Source organism: Phocoena phocoena, chromosome 1, assembly GCF_963924675.1.
Source record: "Phocoena phocoena chromosome 1, mPhoPho1.1, whole genome shotgun sequence".
NCBI lineage: Eukaryota > Metazoa > Chordata > Mammalia > Artiodactyla > Phocoenidae > Phocoena > Phocoena phocoena.
In genome coordinates this window covers 28,073,992-28,096,319 of record NC_089219.1, presented here as the reverse complement: position 1 = coordinate 28,096,319, position 22,328 = coordinate 28,073,992, and the positions used below count along the sequence as shown (strand labels likewise).

At 37.0% G+C, this 22,328-nt stretch overlaps 1 protein-coding gene across 2 annotated transcripts; it reads right to left on the bottom strand.

Annotated features, from left to right (window-relative positions):
- Window positions 1-248: 248 nt before the first annotated feature.
- ZMYM1 (zinc finger MYM-type containing 1) lies at window positions 249-15,381 on the bottom strand. 2 transcript variants are annotated; one of them, XM_065888881.1, is made up of 9 exons: window positions 15,286-15,381; window positions 14,093-14,165; window positions 13,639-13,888; window positions 7,286-7,460; window positions 6,984-7,196; window positions 4,142-4,295; window positions 3,115-3,252; window positions 2,901-2,935; window positions 249-2,555 (listed from the first exon to the last, which is right to left on the bottom strand). In XM_065888881.1, the coding sequence occupies exons 1-9, from the start codon at window positions 15,379-15,381 to the stop codon at window positions 249-251; spliced, it is 3,441 nt and encodes a 1,146-aa protein (XP_065744953.1). The 2 variants fall into 2 exon arrangements, with proteins under 2 accessions (XP_065744953.1, XP_065744963.1); XM_065888891.1 differs by having other exon boundaries at window positions 3,115-3,198.
- Window positions 15,382-22,328: the final 6,947 nt, after the last annotated feature.

Below are 22,328 nucleotides of genomic sequence, written 5' to 3'. Positions count from 1 at the left end.
ATTTATGATTAAGTATCTCCAGAAGGATATTTAAAAAACAGTTAATACTTCTGGGAGGGGAAACTGGGTACTAAAAAAGGGAAGGAGACTTTTCACTGTATATCATTCTGTGTCATGAATTTTGAACCAAGTGAATGTTACATGTTCTGATGAAAAAACTTTTTTTCTTAAAAGACAAAAATTTGAAATAAAAACTGATAGCCAACAGAAATACAAAATTCTTTCAGGTAAATTCAAGTTAGCAAGTTTTATATTTCTTTCACCTGTAGGATAAACTTTTCCACAGTTCCATTGAGTCTTTCAGGTTCCATCAGTTTATTTACCAATTCCTGCTCAACAGCCATTAGGGCTAAGCCACTAAGCTTTTCTTGTCCCCTGGTATGACATAAATATGTTTTAAGACGAGACAGTGTAGAAAATGAATTTTCAACACTTGCTGAAGTAACTGGCCAAGACAAAGCAATATATAATAGCACTGATATGCAAGGAATATTATTGTGAAGACCATGCTGAATAAACAAATGGCCAAGATTGCTGAAGCTGATGCAATCATAATCTAGGACAAAGTTGAGCTTTGCATATTGCCGATAAAATCTAAGTTCTGGGATGATGTCTGCATCAAGTTTATAAAATTCTTGGACATCTTTAGCTGTTGCTTCATTTAACGGTTCATTCCATTTAAGTAACAGTTCTGAAATCTGCTTCATTTTACAATAATCAAACTCTGAAAAACACAATTTTAAATTTTGTAATATAGTATCCAAGCCTTGGTAATAAATATTAATTTTATATTGTTCTTCTGTTGAGGTAGGAAAAAACATACTGTCTGAATTGCTAGGATCTATTGTTTTCTGAATTTTTCTTCTTTTCTGAAATGAAGGCCTTTCAACTTCAAAACCTTTACAGGTTATTTTTTGACATACTTCCTCTGCTCCATCCCAGATAGTTTTGAAATAAGTATCATTTCTTTCAGATGATAAACATTCCAAAATTGCTTCTATTTTTGAAGACAAAGAAAAAATGTCTATGGTTTCACTTTGAAGCTCTTTGGAAAGAATTCCTGTAACACTTAGTACTCGATAAAGAAATTTCAAACAAAAGATAAATTCAAATTTGGAAACCAATGCCAACAAATCACTCAATTCATCAGCTAAACTTGTGTTTGAAGAATGGCTTGATAGAACTTCCAGTGTTTCAATAACCTCTGGAAGACCCTCAATCACAGATAGTAACGTACGATCATGGACTGTCCAACATGATTGTGATGTATGTTTTTTGCATGTTTTGTTTTGACTTAGCTTATAAATGTTTTGAAAATTTACAGACATTTCCCCATGAATAGTGTTGAACAAAGAACTGAGAGTATTTAGAGCACTTCGGAGCTCTTTTACTTCTTTGCAAAACCTAATCACCGCTAAATCCAAAAAATGTGCATAACAATGCAGGTATAAAGCTCTTGGCTCTTCCTTCTTGAATTCTGCTGCAATTTTATTAAATTTTCCCCTCCAGTTACTGGTGCTATCATAGGCCTGGCCTCGTATTTTATCCAAATCAACTCCAATTTGCTGCAGGTAAGTTTTAATACTCCTGTGTAAGTTGGTCCCAGTCATCTCTTCAACATCTATGAAACCCAAAAATCTTTCTTTAATTAATATAGCCTTTGATGTTTTCTGTGGGTATCTTACACAAATTGAGAATTGCCCTTTAGTGGTACTATCAGTTGTTTCATCACATATTATTGAAAAAGCTGAGGAGACATTGATCTCATTTACAATATCTTGTAACATTTCAGTCTTTATTATTTCAATAATATCATTTTGAATTTGTGTACTATTGTAGAAGTCAACTTGTGAATTCGTAAGTCGAAATATTTCTTCTCCTTTATCTTTTGCTCGGATTTCTAACAATTCTAAAAAATTGCCTTTATTCACAGATGAAACAGACTGGTCATTTCCTCTTAAGAGTAAACACTGCTTTCCAAGAAATAAAATATTTTCAATTATAAGCTTTAGGTACTTTTTATTTCCCTCAATCTGTTTTGAATGATTAGATAAACTGTCATTAACGGTTTCATCACAAAACTGGTATTCCCTCCAAAATTGCAATGACTTTGAATGCATTTCACTTTTTTCATGCTTTCTGAATTTTTCCAGAGTTTTTTTCCAATTGGAAATTCCTTGGGCTGCAAATGACTCTCCTCCATAGCTAAATTTTTTTTGGCAGAACAACTGACACGAATAACAGAATATCACATCCTTTTTAATACTGTTTTCTAATTGCTGAAAATTTGAACACCAAGATTTTTTAATACTTCGTGATTTACCTTTAACTTTTTGTACTTTGGATGTAAATTTTGGGTGACGTAGTCCATCTCTTATTTTCATGGATTTCATACTGTTTGTAGCATCTTGGTGTGACACATGATCTTTTTGTACTTCTATACTGGAGCCAGTTGTATGCTGACTGAGTACTGATGAAGATGGTGCAAGGCTTGGCTGTTCCACATTACTATTAGCAACACCATTACTTGATTCACTGGGTGAAGTCTTAGAAATCTTGGGAGAAAATGACAAAATAACATTTCTTTGAACAGTTTTCAAATAATCAATTAAAATATCGAACATATCCATTCTAATAACAAAAAAATCAATGGGTGAGTAACAGTATGAGCTCCACTAGGGGCAAACATTAACAATTATTTATAACTTAGTATTCTTATTAATAATTTCAAGTCAAACTTGAGATTTGGGAAACTGAACGTGAAGGTGTTTATTGCTCTACATTTTTGAGCTCTATGATCAAATCAGGAATGAATATGCTCAAATACACACATGCACAATATGTTTAAAAAAGAAAGCTTAAAAAAGACAGTAGCAAAAACAATTAAGAATAAAACTTACATCCTCAACATTTGCTGTTACTGAAGAAACTGTACCTGTTAAAATAAAGCATAAATTCTAGATCTTATACCATAATCTATAAAATAGCATCATTAACTATATAATTGCTTATTTCATATTAGGCAACCAAAAGAAAACTTAAAGACAGATTCTATATTCTAATCAAGTATGGCAAAACAGTGTATATGTCAAAGAACGTCACATCAATTTTTACCTTGTAATACGTCAGAGTTCATGACGGGCAGGGCTTCATGAGTATCTGCCAATGACACTATATTGCTTATAACTGGAGTTGTATCTTTCTTCGGAGAAAGGAGATCTGTTGAAGCATCATGCACCATGGAAACATTTACTGATAAAAATTAAAAGATATCTTATAAACCAGGCAGAATCAATCAATCAGAAAGCACTGTTTAATTACAAGTGTTTCAACGAATAACGCAAATATCTATCAATAATTGCTTTAAGTATTAGTGGGTACTGGAGTAATTTTTATTAGGGCTTAGGAATATCCAGGTTCTTTAGGATAAGATTAATATCAACATTAAACAGATAATTTACATTTCCCATCATTTTATATCTTTTACCTTTGCATGCAGTTTATCAGTCCTTTTATACTATTTGCTTGAACTGTCAAGCAAATCTTTACTGTGAAATTACCCATGAAGAACATTGCTAGAGAATCTCCTAATGGCTATCATTTCTAACCATTCCAGGATTCATAAACTCAATATGAATGGAGCTGAGTTGGTGTCTAAGCTAGTATTAAAGAGCTTTCTATAATAAGCCAGTCTGCATGATGCACAAGCCCTAGGGGAATCATTCATTCCACCGTCTATGAAATTAGCACCACTGGTCCTATATGAGGCTCTTTGATAGAATACACAGTTGGCTCTGGATTCTCTGTCCCTTTCTATTAGTGAACATCAAAGTATTTCCGACTAGCTCTACTCCATGTGAAAAATGTAACTAATAGCCTTGTTTTTACAAAGCAGGGCTAACTAGAAGATTCTATATTCTAATATGACAATCTTTACAAATAAATATTAAATCTCTGGTGATGAAGTAGCCTTCCTTTTATGCAAAAATACTGGAAACTGTTCTTTGAAACAAGTTTTAGATTGTTTTGACTTTTAAGTCAGTTTAATTTAGAAATGAATCAAGGTTATAAATTAAAGGAAAGTAGTAATATTCTTCAACAGTTACTAAATCTCTGGTAACTGCTAAAAGAAAAATAGTACCTGTAGAAGATTCCATCTTAGCTTTACTGTAAGCAGAGAAACAATGAACAGAGCAGAAAAGCTCTGTCTTCCCCGAGTCATTGGTAGTCTCAATCATTTCGTCTGAGGGTTTCAATGATTTGCAAAGAACAGATGTAAGTGTTTTGGCTGGTTTCTGTTAGAGAGTAAAATAATATTCATATTCCTGGTACATGACATATGCTCACAACCATTGCTTAGTTGAAACATTATAATAACAATGAAGTCATATTTTTGCACTTTCTTAAAAACAGAAAAAAGGCACTTACAGATTGTAATGACTAAAATAAAGGAAACTGATCAATCTATTAGGTAACTATTTGTATTATTTGTCAGGTATATTAATAGCTATAACAATACATATGCAAGCAATGAAGAAAGTGGTCATAAAAGATGTTCATCATCCCAGGCAACTAAAGCCAACTGGACAAATCAACAAAAGTCTTATAATTACAGGTCTGTCTTTAATGCCAACTTGGGCATCAACTAAGGAAAGCCTTTTATTGGTGCTAAGGAGGAGCCAAAAAAGGGTGCCTAACACACATTACAAGATGCTGTGGGAAACACTGTTTTGCTAGCCTAACTTCATGGTGAAAATTCAAGCACGTTGTAAGAAAGCAGCACACAAGCAGTAAGAGGTACAGAACATAGTGCATTCTGTAAGCAGTAAGGTTGCAAAGGAAAAGGATAGAAAACGGGGAGGTTCACCACCTACTCTTTCGGGTGAAACAGGAGCCATCATTCCTGGACTTAATACTAAGTTAACACTAACGACGATGAAATGGAACAGCTTTTAGGGGTACACGAAGTGCAAAGACAAATGAAAATACATTACATAGATTTTCTTTTTCTGGGAAAGAATGGGATATTGGCAAAGGAACAATGAAACAAAAAGTAGAGTGTAATTTTGAAAATTACTATTTTTGTCCCTTATTAGTAGGAATTTTCATATTTTACGAAATATAACAACTCACCAATGTTTACATTAACCAACAATAGTGGTATAATTTATAACTAATTTATTACTCATGTGGGAAAGCTAATACTTAACTAATGTACTCTAGTAAGAAGATATGGCCAGGGACTTCCCTGGTGGCACAGTGGTTGAGAAGATTCACAAAACATTAATATCTATCAATATTTAAGGTATCCCTGTATGTTGACCCAGAAATTTATACTTTTAAGAATTTTGGGGGCTTCCCTGGTGGTGCAGTGGTTAAGAATCCGCCTGCCAATGCAGGGGACACAGTTTGAGTCGTGGTCTGGGAAGATCCCACATGCTGCAGAGCAACTAAGCCCATGCGCCACAACTACTGAGCCTGCGTGCCACACCTACTGAAGCCCACGTGCCTAGAGCCCATGCTCTGCAACAAGAGAAGCCACCGCAATGAGAAGCCCGCACACCACAACGTGCAGTGAGTAGCCCCCGCTCACTGTAACTAGAGAAAGCCCACACGTGGCAGTGAAGACCCAATGCAACAATAAATAAATAAATAATTAATTTTTAAAAAGATGTAGCCAAAATAATTACAATTATACCAATCAACTTTTTCAAATAAAAAGCCACCCCATTTTTGCATTTTTGGATTCATAAGTTGGAGTGCTTTACTAATTTTTTTTTTTTTTTGGCCACGCTGTGCGGCTTGCAGGATCCTAGTTCCCTGACCAGGCATTGAACCCAAGCCCTTGTCAGTAAAAGCGCAGAGTCCCAACCACTGGACCGCCGAGGAATCTAATTCTTGATTACAGTTCACTAACAATATGGATTTTCTACATTATCACAATCACACAACATCTTAAATGCAGCAGGGCATAGTGTTAGGTGGTGCTTCTTAACTCATCTAGCCAAATAAGCCGTGCCCCATCACGTATGCTGAATAACTGAGTACTCAAATACAGGCTCTTAAAAACAGGAGAAGGTCTATTTATTGAGTGTGAGGGGTAAAGAAAGAAAAGAAGGAATGGCATTAACTGCTTTCAGACAAAGGGTTCTATGCTCTCTGTTCTCCCATTTCTGGTCCCAAGGCAGGGTACTCTCGTGGTGTGGGCATTCTGTCATAGAAAAGCTGTGGTTCACAAATGACCTATTTGAACTGTGGCTTGTTAAGACTCCCATCTTCAGTTGCTTGTTTTTAAGGAAGAATTTATAGGGATACCATTGGGTCTCAAAGTGTCACCTGAACGAGCAAGACATGGGACAGTCCACCTCATGTAAGGGGCTCAGACCACTATTGTGTTCAGCTCACTTAGTCCTGCAAAGCAGGGCCAGCTTCTCTGCTCTCAGAGCCACCCATCCAAGGCTCTCCTATCAGAAATAGGGGATTATTTCTCATTGGTTTATTGCCTACTAGGACTCCTGATTCAGAAAAAAGCATGCGACATTCTTGATTTATCTTAACCTTGCTTAGGTGTAAGAAATACATGGAATTAAAAATAAAAAACATTTCTGTGGTTGAGTCCTACTGACCAATAGACTATTGTTATGCTTGCTATCTAACTTATAAATAAGCTTCCTTCTGATTGCCTTTTCTTCAAGACAAGATCATCACCCTGAGATTCTTTAGGAAAATCTCCATGCAGCATTTATCATGAATTGTTATGTGAAAAACAATTGTCAGAAGTCTTTTATATCATCTCCTTCATCATCTTACCAACGAAAAATATTCCCAATGGTACTAAAATCTATACTGCCAGTTTCCTAAAGTGGAAACATTCACAAGCCAACTAATGGAAGGAACTCAACCTTCCATTTTTCATTTGAGTCTTATGCAATCAAATTCAAATGGAGTGGTCCTCACTTTATGCAATAGATCTTTATTCATACCTGCTTATATGCTGTAATACGCTTTGAACTATTAAAGTAATGAGACTGTGCTTCCATGTGAAGTATATGGAACAGACTAGAGCTAGTGGAACAGTAAGCTCCACAGTTCTCACAACAGTTCATGATGAGGTTGTTAGCAGAGTGAAACTTTGAAAAACAGGCATTACTGCAAAGACTACGTTTCATGTTCTGGTATTTTACTTCATACTGAATCTAGGATTTAAAAAAAAGACTTAGTAAAAACTCTGATATTTAAGCAGAATAATCAGAGTCCCTCAAGGTTAAGAAATACTGCAACTTACAACAGTAGTCTTCTGACACATGCTGCACTTGGCTGGAATGCTATTAGTACATATGGTATCAAATGGTTTTCTTTTTTCTTCATATGATGAAAGACAAGATTGGCTGCAAAAAGTTTTGCTAGTGGTAGTATCTTCCAGCTGCATACTGATCACATCCTTTAGATTTACAATGTCTCTAAAAATAAATAACAAGGGCACCATTAAACAATTATTTCTTTCTTTTCATGAGCTAAATCACTCCCTTAAATAACCCTCTCCCCTGTTGTTTCATTTACCTGAAGAACTGTGAAATAGTAGGAACATCAGCCTTGAAATAAGAAAACCTGAATTTGGTATCTAGTTCTATCACTTACATTAAGTAACAGTGATTAAGTCATTTATATTCCCTAAATGTTAATTTCTTCATCTATAACGTTAAGGATTAAAAACACATCTGATAGTACAGTTTGAGGATTACCTTGCCTGTATTAGTTGGTGCTAGTGATTATAGAGTGATGATGAGAAATCACATATTCATACCCGACAAACTTTGGAATCTACAAGACAGAGGATTTAGAAGTTTGATCTACAAATTCCTGGGGATTCTCCAGATACTTTCAGGAGGTCCACAGGATCAAAACTATTTTCATAATATTAACATGTTATTTGCCTTTTTCACTGTGTTGACATTTGAACGGATGGTGCAAAAGCAACGTGGGCCCCTGCAATTCCACTCCTAGGTATATACGCCAAAGAACTGAAAAAAAGTACTCAAAAAAGTACATATACACAAGGGTTCCTAACAGTTACAACAGACAGCAACAGCCTAAATGTTCATCAACAAATGAATGAATAAACAAATTGTGGTATATTATTCGGCTATAAAAAAAAAGAATGAAGTACTGATACACATGCCACAACATGAATGAATCTTGAAAACACTATGCTAAGGGAAAGAAGCCAGACATAAAAGGTCACAAGTTGTGATTCCGTTTATATAAAATATTCATAATAGATAAATTCATAGATAGAATGCAGACTGGTGGTTGCCAGGGGTTGAGGGGAGTGAAGATAGGGGAATGGGGAGAAACTCCTTAACAGATAAGGCATTTTACTTTGGGATGATAGAAATGTTTTGGAACTAGGTAGAGGTGGTAGTTGTACAATACTGTGAATGTACTAAAAGGTACTGAAATGGTTTTTGTTATATGAATTTCACCTCAATAAATTGGGAGGAAGAAAAGAAGCGATGGTGGGTAAAACTGCCAGAGCCTTATTTAGCATAAATCAAGGCAGTGACGCCAAAAGGTACCAGTATTCGCACTATTCACAACCATGAATTTGTTGTAAGTTATTTACTTTATTAAAACTCAATCCTTCAGTACATCTTTTTAATATTCTGTGAGATGAAATGGGACGTAGGCATAAATTATTTCTCCTGCACACCAAAGTATGATGGTTGTTTCAAGGAAAATCTCATGTAGGAATGTTAAGAGTTAAAACCTGAGTTAGGGGACCTCCCTGGTGGCATAGTGGTTAAGAATCTGACTGCCAAAGTAGGGGACATGGGTTCGAGCCCTGGTCCGGGAAGATCACACATGCTGCGGAGCAACTAAGTCTGTGCGCCACAACTACTGAGCCTGTGTTCTAGAACCCACATGCCACAGCTACTGAAGCCCAAGTGCCTAAAGCCCATGCTCCGCAACAAGAGAAGCCACAGCAAAGAGAAGCCCCCGAGTAGACCCTGCTCGCCACAACTAGAGAAAGCCCACGCGCAGCAACAAAGACCCAACGCAGCCATAAACAAACAAACAAACAAATAACTGAGTTAGCTACTTTTTTCATGGAATACCTATTTATTTCAAAGAATGACTATCAGGGAAACTATTAACCAGAAGTAGGTATCTGGCAAATATTTTCTCAAAAATGAATAAAGTAAGACTGTTACCTCAAGGAAAACAACTGGCAGTAGTTATTGCCAATGATAAAATATGAGCTTTCACTGAAAATTAGAATTTTGGAAAACCTCCAGCTTGATAGCTTCCTAATATGTAGACTTTCTTAGTGAGATTAGTGATTTTTTTTAAAATGTGATTTTTAAAATATTGCATAATGAAACACGACAACATTTAGATCTGCATACCTCAGGGAATCAATATTTTCCAAATGATGATAGCATGAAGCAAAAATCAGTTGTGGGTAGAAGAACAATTCAAAGTACAAATAGACCAATACATTTTTTTTTTTTTTTTTTGCGGTACACGGGCCTCTCACTTTTGTGGCCTCTCCCGTTGCGGAGCACAGCCTCCGGACGCGCAGGCTCAGCGGCCATGGCTCACGGGCCTAGCCGCTCCGTGGCATGTGGGATCTTCCCAGACCGGGGCACAAACCCGTGTCCCCTGCATCAGCAGGTGGACTCTCAAACACTGCGCCACCAGGGAAGCCCTAGACCAATAAATTTTAACGTGACAGTACAAAAAATTCATTGATATGGCTTCAGATTCCACATTGTAACTAACCGTTAAGAAACTGTAGTATCCTTTAAGAAAATTGTAGTATCAAAGAACTTCCACAATTATATGAAATGCTATTAAAACACTCCTCCCTTTTCCAAATACTTATTTGTAAGGTCAGCTTTTCTTCAGACTTCAACCAAAACAACAATTTATAACCAAGTGAATGCAGAAGCAGATATGAGAACCCAGCCAGACAGTAAAGCAGTTTGCAAAACTAATAAAACAGTGCTCACTAAATTTTTCTTAAAATTTCTCCTAAATTTTAAAAAACGCTATTATTCAAAAAAAAAAATTAGGTCAACATGCAGAGTTTATTACTTTTAAATGAGTTAATAGTTAAAAATTCCTCAGTTTTAATTTCTAACACAATATATGTATAGGTAGATGTAAGCTACATAAACTAAAGCTCTTCGGGTCTTCAAAAATTTTTAAGATTGTAAAGGGGTCCAGAAACCAGAAAATGTGAGAACTGCTACTACAGGAAATACCAAGATATCTGGCTACCTAGATCCCTCAGAATATCAATCTTTCAGGATAATAGTTTTCCAGATGAAATACTCCTGAAATCAACACTATTTTAAACCTCAATATTTACAAATTTTTAGTGTACAAATCTTCCTTGACCTACATTGGGGTTATGTCCAGATAAACCCATCTTAAATTGAAAATATCATAAGTCAAAGATGCATTTAATACACCTAACCTACAGAACACCATAGCTTAGCCTAGTCTACCTTAAAGGTGCTCAGAACACTTACCTTAGCTTACACTTGGGTAAAATCATCTAGCACAAAGCCTATTTTATAATAAAGTGATGAACATATCATGTGGTTTATTGAATATGGTACTGAACATGAAAAACAGAATGGTTGTACAGAATGACTTTAAGTGTATGGGTTGTTTACCCTTGTGATCACATGGCTGACTGGGAGGTGGGGCTCACTGCTGCTGCCCGGCATCATGAGAATATCATACTACATACTATCACACTAGCCCAGCAAAAGAACAAAATTCAAAATTCGAAGTAGGTTTCTACTGAATGTGTATCGCTTTAGCACCGCTGTAAAGTCGAAAAATCATTATGTAGAACAATTGTAAGTTAGGGACTATCTGTACTATAATCTTTCTGCCTCCTTAAACAGCACCAAAATTACAGGTTAATTTTCATTATCACAACACCAGTCATTTTACTGGCTTAAGATGTAGCTCTACATGCAGTATCTGAGTTGTGACAATTTTTTTTCTAGGATTCACTGTGTGCCAAGCAGTGTTTAGGCCTTGGGGACATAAAAATGAGTATAATCTGGTCCCTAATGTCAAGAGGTTCATAGTCTAACTGTAGCATTATCAATTCTTTAATAACATTAATTTTACAATCAATGTTTTGGGAGTTATGAACACTATGGAAACACAGACCATGGAACAATTATCTGGGTGGCTGGGGGGAATAAGAGGAAGTAATGGTATGGGAATAGACAAAGGGTACAGATATTTGAGGCAGACCTTTAAGATAGTAAGAAATTAGCCAGATGGGAAGGAAGGCAGAAGAAACAGCACTGGCAGAAGCACTGAAGTCTGAAAATGCTTATTGGCTTTTACTGCTATTAGCATATTAGATTGCTAGCTTCTAATCTACTAAGGCCTTATTTAAAGAAAAAAAAAATCAAAAATGAATTTTGTTAAAAGTGCCTAAAATTAGCTTAACCAAAGGCTGAGCATAGGTCTGAACAACTTTCCTACAAATAAGTGTTACATCATTAGTGCATAGGCCTATTTTAAACTCCACTAATTTCTTTCAGGACCTCTGGTTAGCTTCCATTGGGATACAGAAGTACAGAAATACACTTAAATACATAGCTCTCAAAAGAACAGTCTTATCTTTCTAACATGACTTAAAATGTCATTTTCAAAGTTATCTTTCATTTGGTTCATGAAACATAATAAAAACTACATTGACTCTAACACAACATTGTAAATCAACTATACTTCAATTTAAAAAAAAACCTATAGCGACTCAGAACAGATTTAAAATCACTGCTATTAAAAAAAAACCTCGTCAAAAACCTCAACTGATAATTAGCTAAAATCTTGAGAACTACATAACTAATACAAGAGGCTAATGAATGTACAGTAAAAAGTTCTGAAAACAGTAAAGGTTACTCTGAACAATGGACAGCCTCTCGCAGCCTACGCATCACTGTACCACATTTCCACCAACCTATAAAATAGTATTTTCTATCAAAACATTTTTATTCCAAAGGAAGTAAAACTTATTTCATGTTTTGTTCATATTGGATTTCTTTGCCTTAGAGAACAACTTACACACTAAATCTTTCCTGCTTCAGCCTTTTCAATCTGTCATCTGTCTGGGAGCTCCGCTGAAGATGTATAATGGGTAAACGCCAAACACAGCAACATGATACTTTAACTTCTCAGAGCCTCAGTTTCCTCAAAACCAAAAGAAAATATTTGGACTGGATGATCTCTAAGGTCCCTTCCAGTTTTATGGCTCTGCAGAGAAAGAAAGCATGCTGAAGAGAGTGCCATACAGCGCACAGCAAAAAAGAAAAAGGACAAAGTATAGTGTTAAAGGGTTTACAAAGCACAAAAGAAAGGTAAGTAGAGTTCTGGGGAGGAAGACTTGAAGCAAAGGTTAACTCCTGAAGCAGCAGCCAAATGAGGAGCTGAAGCAACCAGTATAAAGGGTATGTGAGTTTGTTAAGAGAATAATAGTGACAGCCAACATTTACTGGGTTCTTATTACATGCAAATATTATTCTGATCACTTAAATATATTATTTAATGATCAAAATTCTTACGTACATTTAACAAAATAGATGGGAATACTAAAAAAGAAGTTCTCAATGCTTTTCGAACTTTAGCACGTATATGAATCATTTGGGGATAAATGTAGTTCTGATTCAATAGGCCTGGGTGACACCTGAGATTCTGCATTTTTAACAAGCTCCCAAATGATGATGCTGTATAGCTGCTCAGGGATCACATAGAGTAGCAAAATGTAAATTGAGGAAGCAAGATTCAAATTGTGGCAATCTGATTGCAAAACAAGATATTATCTGAAAGGAATTTATATTTACTGGCAAAATTGGTAGCCTATGCGTTTTCTTGTTCTGAAACAAAGACATTTAAACTTAACACTAGCATTTAATGAGTGCTAACAAACCAGAATTATAATACTATGGGACTCTCAAAGCACTGATCCTTTAGACATCTTAGTGTAGTGTTCAAAGTTCTGGACATTATGAAATCACTACTACCTCCCTTCTTCTCATCTAAGTTGCTTTACATATGTAAAAACATTAGCAAAAAAGACCCCAATAATAGTTCACAGAAAACGTAAAAAGATTACATACATACATCTATGTTTACCTAAGGCTATTCAATTTTCAAAACAATTACACTTCACTTGCCATTACAAGAGAAACATTAAATAACTTTACACCTTGGAAGGTCAAAAAAATAACTGTTATATGATTAAATTTTTAGTAGGTTGCTCACTATACAGTTAAATGATAAAATATAAAGGGCACGCAATAACCCCACTTACAGAGAATTTCAAATGAAAAGAATAGGAAAATAAGTTTCAGAAGTCATTATTTAAAGGTGAAGAGAAACACAGCTCCTATCATTTTAATTTCTGGAAATCGCTTGATAAAAAAAACTATTTCTGAAGAATCTATTAGAGGAACTAAAAGCAGAAGTAGCTTCTTTTACCTAAACCAAGGTGATTACTTCTTCAGAAAAAAAAAAAAAAAAACCACGCAGAAAATTACAACCAAGATTCTGATCAAGATCTATGTAGGGAAGTAAAAGGGGCCATAATTTAAAATTATATACTTTGAGCAGTTTGAACAAGTTCTCTTCGGAAGAGCTGGTGAATTGAGAGATGAAATGTATTCAGTGATGCATGGTGTGGAGCAGAAAAGCTGAGTAGACCCTTTCCTCTGATAAGCAGTTTGCCCCTTTTGAAGAATTTTTTTACAGCCAGAACAGGAAACCTGAATAGCTGTGGTTGAAACTGAGGGAAGCATCTTATTCATGCCAGATGATGCCAGAGAAAGCTGAATGCCTGTAGTCATCGGAGAAGCTATAAACACAAAACAGGAAGGAAAAAAATTAGTATTTACATAAAATTAAGCATGCATTCTTCCATTATCTCATAGAGGTTACTTCTCTTGGACTTGAAACCCAAAACAATCAATGCACTATTCAAAGGCATTCTAAAAAAGCAGAATAAACTGGCTATCACATTGGTCAGAATAAATATGATTAACTTAAGTAATTCTATTACCATTGTCTGAAAACGTAGTGTTTATTTTCAGGTCATTCTCCTGAGTTTTGGGCTGTTGGGCTTGACAATACTCCTAAAAAAGAGTTGAAAAATAATGAAAATGACCAATCAATAGAAAATGATATATTATGCTCAAGTCTGTTCAGTGAATTGCATAATTGAATTGAACCATGGTACGTAAGTAAGCACTACCCTTTTGGTGACCTTTGGCTGATAACACCCATCAATTACTACAATATTTCCTACTGTACCTAGATATGACTTTATAAGTTTTGTTAACACAGTCCCTCACTAGCTACTACAAAAAGAGAGTAGACATACTCAATGATACCTATTTTCCCTTCTTGTTCTGATCACCAATAGCTAATTGTCTTCATAAAGTCCTTAAACACAAAAATTGTTAGGTTAGGCTGAATGAGTCTAACGAGGGGGGAGGATTTTTTTCAGAGCAGCAGGCAATCTACCTAAACTTGATCTATGTCTTTGAATGTCCACGGGCTGAAGGAGCAACGAGTACTTCCTAGATGGACAATATTCCCATTGTCACCAACTCAATGGGAGTCATATCCTTACTTGGTATTGATTTACTTTAGCTATTTCTAAACAGAATACTAGAAATTAATTAAAAATGAAATTACTTTTCATTTCACTATAAATTTCAGCTGGTTCATATATAAACATTCTAAGGAAATTTGGCCCTACTTACAAAACACTCACAGCTTGATTCAGTTTTTCCTTTATAGGTTCTTTAGCATTTGACATGTTTAAAGAAGTTTAAGGATAAATATGAAACTAATTTGGATAAACAAATAATAAAGAAAAATTCTAAGAATTTAAAATGTACTAAATAATTCTACTACTTAATAGAGACAGCAGCATAAAAACATATAAGTAATTATTTGTATTGTTTCAAGTTAAGAAAAATGAAAACAAAAATGTGTTAATCTCAGTTAGGCCCATAATACCCTAAGCAATCCTTTTATCAACCCCCAAAAACCCACTTCCAAACAGTCCAACCTTCTCTCATATTCTTGCATATGCTCACTACAGCACTTACTGCACACCCTGTTGTTACTTGGTCAACTGCTTTGGGGAAGGAATTAAGATTTTCAACTGATAAACCAGCACCTGCATAACTAAAATTTATAATTAAATGCTACTCTAGAAAATAGAAAATAAGGTAAAATATTTACCTGAGCATTGTCAGGTTCTGCCTTAATTTCATCTAGCCTCTTCAGTTGTGGTGCCACTGCCTTGTCACATTCACCATCTGTTGTTGATTCTTTCATCTTACTATCTGATGCAAAGAAATCCTCCAGTTCCAAACTAATGGGTTTTTTCTTGGAGAACAGTATCCAGATTCCTAAAATAAAATATGAACTGATAAAGAGTCTGATTTTAATTTTATTTTGGCTGCATTGGGTCTTTGCTGCTGCACGCAGGCTTTCTCTCTAGTTGCGGCGAGCGGGGGCTACTCTTCGTTGTGGTGTGCGGGCTTCTCGTTGTGGTGGCTTCTCTTGTTGCACATCACGGGCTCTAGGTGTGCGGGCTTCAGTAGTTGTGGTGTGCGAGCTCAGTAGTTGTGGCTTGAGGGCTCTAGAGAGCAGGCTCTGTAGTTGTGGCGCACTGGCTTAGTTGGCTCTGCAGCATGTGGTATCTTTCTGGACCAGGGCTTGAACCCGTGTCCCCTGCATTGGCAGGTGGATTCTTAACCACTGCACCACCAGGGAAATCTCAAGAATCTGATTTTTAAACATTAGTCCCTTCAAATATAGTAATTTTCTGGAAGCACAAAATGTTCTTTCACAACACTAGCTTCCTTCCCTCATCCATTACTCCCCAATATAGCTTTGCTTTCTGCCTTCTCCAGTAGATAAACCTTTATGCTTTTTTCTTGCATAGAAACTAGTCTCTATTTCTATTCCCTCAGGTCGCCTCTTCCCCTCCTTATTGGTTTCTCTCATAGAATCATTTAAATACATTCAAAAATTTCTAAAGCTACTGCCCTCCCTCTGACTGTTCCTTCACTTATCTTTGAAATTCTCTCCTTCCTTGACTTTTCTTTTTTTTTAAAAGGCGAAGGATTTCTTTTATTTATTTTCTTTATTTGTTTGGCTGCGTCGGGTCTTAGTTGCAGCATGCAGGGGTCTTTGTTGAGGCTGCAGGATCTTTCATTGCGGTGTGGGCTCTTTGTTGTGGCGCACAGGCTCCAGAGCACATGGGCTCTGTAGTTTGTGGCACGCGGTCTCTCTCCTTGAGGTGCACAAGCTCAGTACTTGTGGTGCATGAGCTTAATTGCCCCGCAGCACGTGGTATCTTAGTTCCCCAACCAGGGATCCAACCCATGTCTCGTGCATTGGAAGGCGACCAATGGACCACCAGGGAAGTCCCTCTCCTTCCTTGACTCTTAAGACTCCAAGACCTATCTCTCCTCCTACCTCTTTGCCAGTCTTTTTCTCAAACATTTATTTCACCTGCTTCTGAATATCTGTGTTCCTCCAAAGCACAATTCCTCAGGACTCTTCTTGCTTGCTCTATGGGCACAACCTGGGATTCAACTATCATCTATAGGCTATTTTTCCCCTACATACCTGAGCTCTAGCCCATATACCCAATTGCCTATTAAATATCTCCACTTGTATGTTCTACAGGTCCCTCAAGTCCAGGAGATTTAAAATCATATTCTTATATTATCCACATAAACCTGCTTTACATATGTTCCCTTTCTTGGGAAATGACACTATGGTATATACTCAATTTCCCAAGCCAGAAATCTAGGGACAGTCCTAAATGCCTCTTCTCCCACATCTAATCACCAAATTAGATCAAATATACCTTCTAATTATGTCTTGAAGCTATTTCCCCATTATACTTAATGCCCCCCCCCATCAACGGATTCCTTTTTGGTAAATAGTGTTAAGAAGAAACAACAAGCCCAAGCTGGCCTTAACTGTGCTAAGCCCCGCCAAGACTTATTGATAATTCCTAACAGAACTGTAGTTTCAGCCTCTCCAAGGAGTGGAATTTTAAGCCAATCAGTTTAATTTCCTGGTCAGCATTAGTGAGGTAATCTGCCCAAGACCCCCTGCTTTCCCCTAAGGGAAGGTGACCCTGTCTAAACTAGTCCGCTCTTTTAGCTTTCTTGTCCTACCCTCTTTCTGCCTATAAAAACGTTCCATCTTGTACAGTTCCTTGAGTGCCCTGCTATTTACTAGATGGGATACTGCCAGATTCATGAATGAGGTCAGTTAGATCTTCAAATTTACTGGGTTGAATTTTGTTTTTTTTCTTTTTAAACAACAGCTAAGGACTTCCCTGGTGGCTCAGTGGTTAAGAATCCACCTGCCAATGCAGGGGACACGGGTTCGAGCCCTGGTCTGGGAAGATACCACATGCTGCAGAGCAACTAAGCCCGTGCGCCACAACTACTGAGCTCATGTGCCACAACTACCGAAACGTGTGTGCCTAGAGCCCGTGCTCCGCAACAAAGAGAAGCCACCACAATGAGAAGCCCACGCACCACAACGAAGAGTAAACCCCGCCTCAACTAGAGAAAGCCTGCGTGCAATGAAGACCCAATACAGCCAAACAAAAAAAAAAAACCTGCAGAAAACCCCCCCAAACAATAGCTAAAATCCAAAATCAATATAAAAGATTGCTGTGCATTCAAGCTTAAAAAAGAATTCCATTTTATAACTTTTGAGGAACTACAGGAGCCTTGGATTGTGTAAGCAGATAGCTCAGGGGGTCCCTGGAGAAAGAGAACCAGGAATGGCTTTCCTGACATAAGAGAACCCATTTTGGCCTAAGCCATTTTGTGATCTAAGCCTGGCCTCAATGCTTGGCCTTGAACAGGTCTCAGTAATTAATGATCTTGAGGGAATGCAGAAACAAGGGAGGAGCAGTCAAGAAACAACAGTGCAGCCTTGGGGCAAGGGTCCTGGTTCCTCAAGGGAATAACAATATATCTTTCAGTTCTGCAAGAGCTAAGGCTCCCACCCAGGTGGAGGATGGAAAGATGATGCTGAGCCTCCAGACTTCATTCAACTAAAGCTTGGACTCTGTCGACCTTTCCCCCAATTCTATGCTGAATTCTCCTCTGCTCAAGTCCCTTCGTGAACAGGCATGTACCCTTAGCTTAAAACTTCCCCAATTTTGCTGTTGGGGAGATACTGTTTTGGTAAAGATCCCCAGTGTTCTCCTTATTTGCTGCAAGTAATAATAAATAAATCCTTCCTTCTCCAGATCTTTGGCTTGGTTGCATCTACTGGCTTGACGCCCACCAAGGGGCAAACCCAGTTTTCAGGTAACAACTGTTCAGCTCCAAGGTCTCTTCTCTCAAGGACAGACTGGTTCCTTGTGTTCTTCTTTTTCCTTAACTGAAGTCTATTTTCCATTTTTCTTGTAGCTGCCACCTCCAATTCTAAATCCTTTGGAACTCTTTCCCTTCCTGCAATCCTAACTTGGCTGCAGAGGACAAGTCTCCTGGATTCCTCTTACATCACCTCCAAGAGAAAAGGATACTCTTTAAAAAAAAGGGCTTTACAACTAATGATTATGGAGGGTAGGAGATAAGTAAAACAGATATGGTTAAGATAAAGTTCTTACTGGAGTAACTCCAGGTCTGTGGTTTTATTCTGAGTTAGTACATTGAAAACCCTGAAGTTCTGTAATTGTCTTTTATTTTTGAGGTTGGGACTCCGCCACTCAACTCACTGATCTTTAACTCAGCTCTTACTGAAAGCTCCTGTAGACTTAAAAAATGCACAACGTAAGAGTTGCGAGTTAAGTTTTATTTGGGGCAAAATGAGGACAGGGAGACAGCATTTCAGATAGCTCTGAGAAACTGCTCCAAAGAGGTAGGGGGGAAGGTCAGTATATATGTGACTTTGCTGAAGGGGGAGTATATTTCTGCTGGTCAGAGGAGCAGTCATCACCATGAAGGATTTTGGTGCTTTTCTAGATATGAGGAGATAACAAGAATTGGGCTCATAAAATCGGCTCCTGAAAATATCTAACTATCTGAAGACCTGTTCTGCCAGTTTTTCCCAGAGCGCAGAGTGCCTCATTTCTGCTCTCCACCCTGAACTCCTTTCAGGGGGTGTTGAAAGTCAGCAGCTGCAGCAGCACATGATTTAATCCTTGTAGAGGTAGTTGGCAAGTGCCAACAGCAAGTGCTAATTTGTAGTTGATACTTCTATCCCAAGGCAGAAAATTAAATAAGGCCTAACTGTGAAGTGCAATAAAAGCTCATAGAGTCTCTGCTCAACCCATCTGAGTGTTACATACAACCAGCAAAGCAAAACTCACTGGAAATTAACTACTAGATTGTATATTCCCTTCATCTGAAAGTAAATATGCTATGTTAAGTCTAAAGATCAATTAAAAATAAAACATCTAGGAATCCCTTCATACATGTCAGTCAACACATAGGCAAAGAATAGAAAGTACCCTGAAAGTGTAATTAATCTAAAATACATTTCTGGGACTTCCCTGGTGGTCCAGTGGCTAAGACTGCACTCCCAATGCAAGGGGCTGGGCTGGATCCCTGGTCAGGGAACTAGATCCCACATGCCACAACTAAGAGTTCACATGCTGCAACTAAGAGTTCGCATGCTGCAACTAAACATCCCAAGTGCCACAACTAAAAGATCCCGCAGGCCACACAATGAAGATCCTGCACCCGGCAATGAAGATCCTGCGTGCTGCAACTAACACTTGGCACAGCCAAATAAATAAATAAATAAATAAATAAATAAAGTATAAAAAAAGGCAGAGCAGTTAAATATTAAAAAATATATATATACTTCTGAGGTAGAGGAAAATGGTATATAACATTTCTTTAGCTACTAAAAAACCAAAAAGAGCAAAAGACATATACGAATAACAAATTCATTACTTCCTTTTTCAATACAATGAACAAAGGGGTAAAATAAATCCTAGAGACCTCTTTTTAACATAGTCGCACCCATCTGCCCCAACTGGGGCTAAACTATATATGTTGGAGACTATTAGCCGTCATAGGATAAATATCTTTCTGCTAGTTAGTACTACTTGGTAATAAGTAATTTAAAACATTTTAATTTAAACCAAAGAGGGATATATCATGGAGCAGAAAACAAAATTCACATGTTTTTAAAGGAAAACATGATTATCAGAAAGAGAAAGTTAAAAAAAAAAATCTCATTCAAAATCATGTTAGAAACTCCCATAAAACCTTAAGGAATAAATTTATACTAGGAAATAAAAGACCAATACACTGAAAACGACATAACATTGATAAAAGAAACTGAACATGATTCAAAGAAATGGAAAGATATCCCATACTCTTAGATTGGAAGAATTAATATTGTTAAAATGGCCATACAACCTAAAGCAATCTACAGATTTAATGTAATCCCTATCAAAACACCCATGACACTTTTCACAGAAGTAGAACAAATAATCCTAAAATTTATAGGGAACCATAAAAGACAAAGAACAAAGCCAGAGGCATAAATGCTTCCAGATTTCAGACTATACTACAAATCTATAGTTATCAAAACAGCATGGTATTGGCACAAAAACAGACATACAGATCAACGGAACATAATAGAGAGCCCAGAAATAAACCCACACACCTATGGTCAATTAATTTATGACGAAGGAGGCAAGAAAATACAATGGAGAAAAGACAGTCTTTTCAGCAACTGGTGTTGGGAAAGCTGGACAGTTACACGTAAATCAATGAAATTAGAACACTCCCTCACACCACATACAAAAATAAACTCAAAATGGTTTAAAGACCTAAATATAAGATGCCATAAAACTCCTAGAAAGGAACAAAGGCAAAACATTTTCTGACATGAATCGTAACAGTATTTTCTTAGATCAGTCTCCCAAGGCAAAACAAATAAAAGCAAAAATAAACGGGACCTCATCAAAAGCTTTGGCACAGCAGAGGAAACAATCAACAAAACAAAGACAACCTACAGAATGGGAGAAAATATTTGCAAATGACGTGACCGACAAGGCCTTAACTTACAACATATAAAATCAGGTCATACAACTCAATATCAAAAACCCCAAACAACCCAATCAAAGAATGGGCAGAAGACCTAAATAGACATTTCTCCAAAGAAGACATACAGATAGCCAACAGGCATATGAAAAGATGCTCAACGTTATTAGAGAAATGCAAATCAAAACTATAATAAGGTATAACCTCACACCAGTCAGAATGGCTATCATCAAAAAGTCTACAAATAATAAATGCAGGACAGGGTGTGGAGAAAAGGGAACTCTCCTACACTTTAGTGGGAATGTAAATTGGTGCAGGCACTATGGAGAACAGTATGGAAGTTCCTTAAAAAACTAAAAATAGGGCTTCCCTGGTGGTGCAGTGGTTAAGAATCCGCTTGCCAATGCAGGGGACACAGGTTTGAGGCATGGTCCGGGAAGATCCCACATGCCACGGAGCAATTAAGCCCATGCACCACAACTACTGAGTCTGCACTCGTAGAGCCCACGAACCACAACTACTGAACCTGTGAGCCACAACTACTGAAGCTCGCGCGCCTAGAGCCTGTGCTCCTCAACAAGAGGAGCCACCACAACGAGAAGCCTGCGCACTCAACGAAAAGTAGCCCCTGCTTGCTGCCACTAGAGAAAGCCGGCGCACAGCAACAAAGACCCAACACAGTGAAAAATAAATTAAATAAATAAATAAATAAATTTTAAAAAAACGCTAAAAATAGAGCTACCATGTGATCCAGCAATTCCACTTCCAGGCATATATCAGGAAAAGATGAAAACTCTGATTCAAAAACATACATGCACCCCAATGTTCATAGCAGCACTATTTACAATAGCCAAGATATAGAAACAACCCAAGTGCCCATTAACAGATGGCTGGGTTAAGAAGATTGGTATATATATACAATGGAATATTATTAAGCCATAAAAGAGAATGAAACATTGCCATTTGCAGCAACAAGGATGGACCCAGAGAACATCATACTAAGTGAAGTAAGTCACTCAAAGACAAATATTGTATGATATCACTTATATGTGGAATCTAAAAAATAATACAAATAAGTCTATACACAAAATAGAAACAAACAGACACAGAAAACAAACTTACAGTTACCAAAAGGAAAGGGAAGGGGGAGGGATAAATTAGGGGTATGGGATTAAGTAATACAAACCTCTATACATAAAATAGCTAAGCAACAAGGATTTACTGTATAGCACAGTA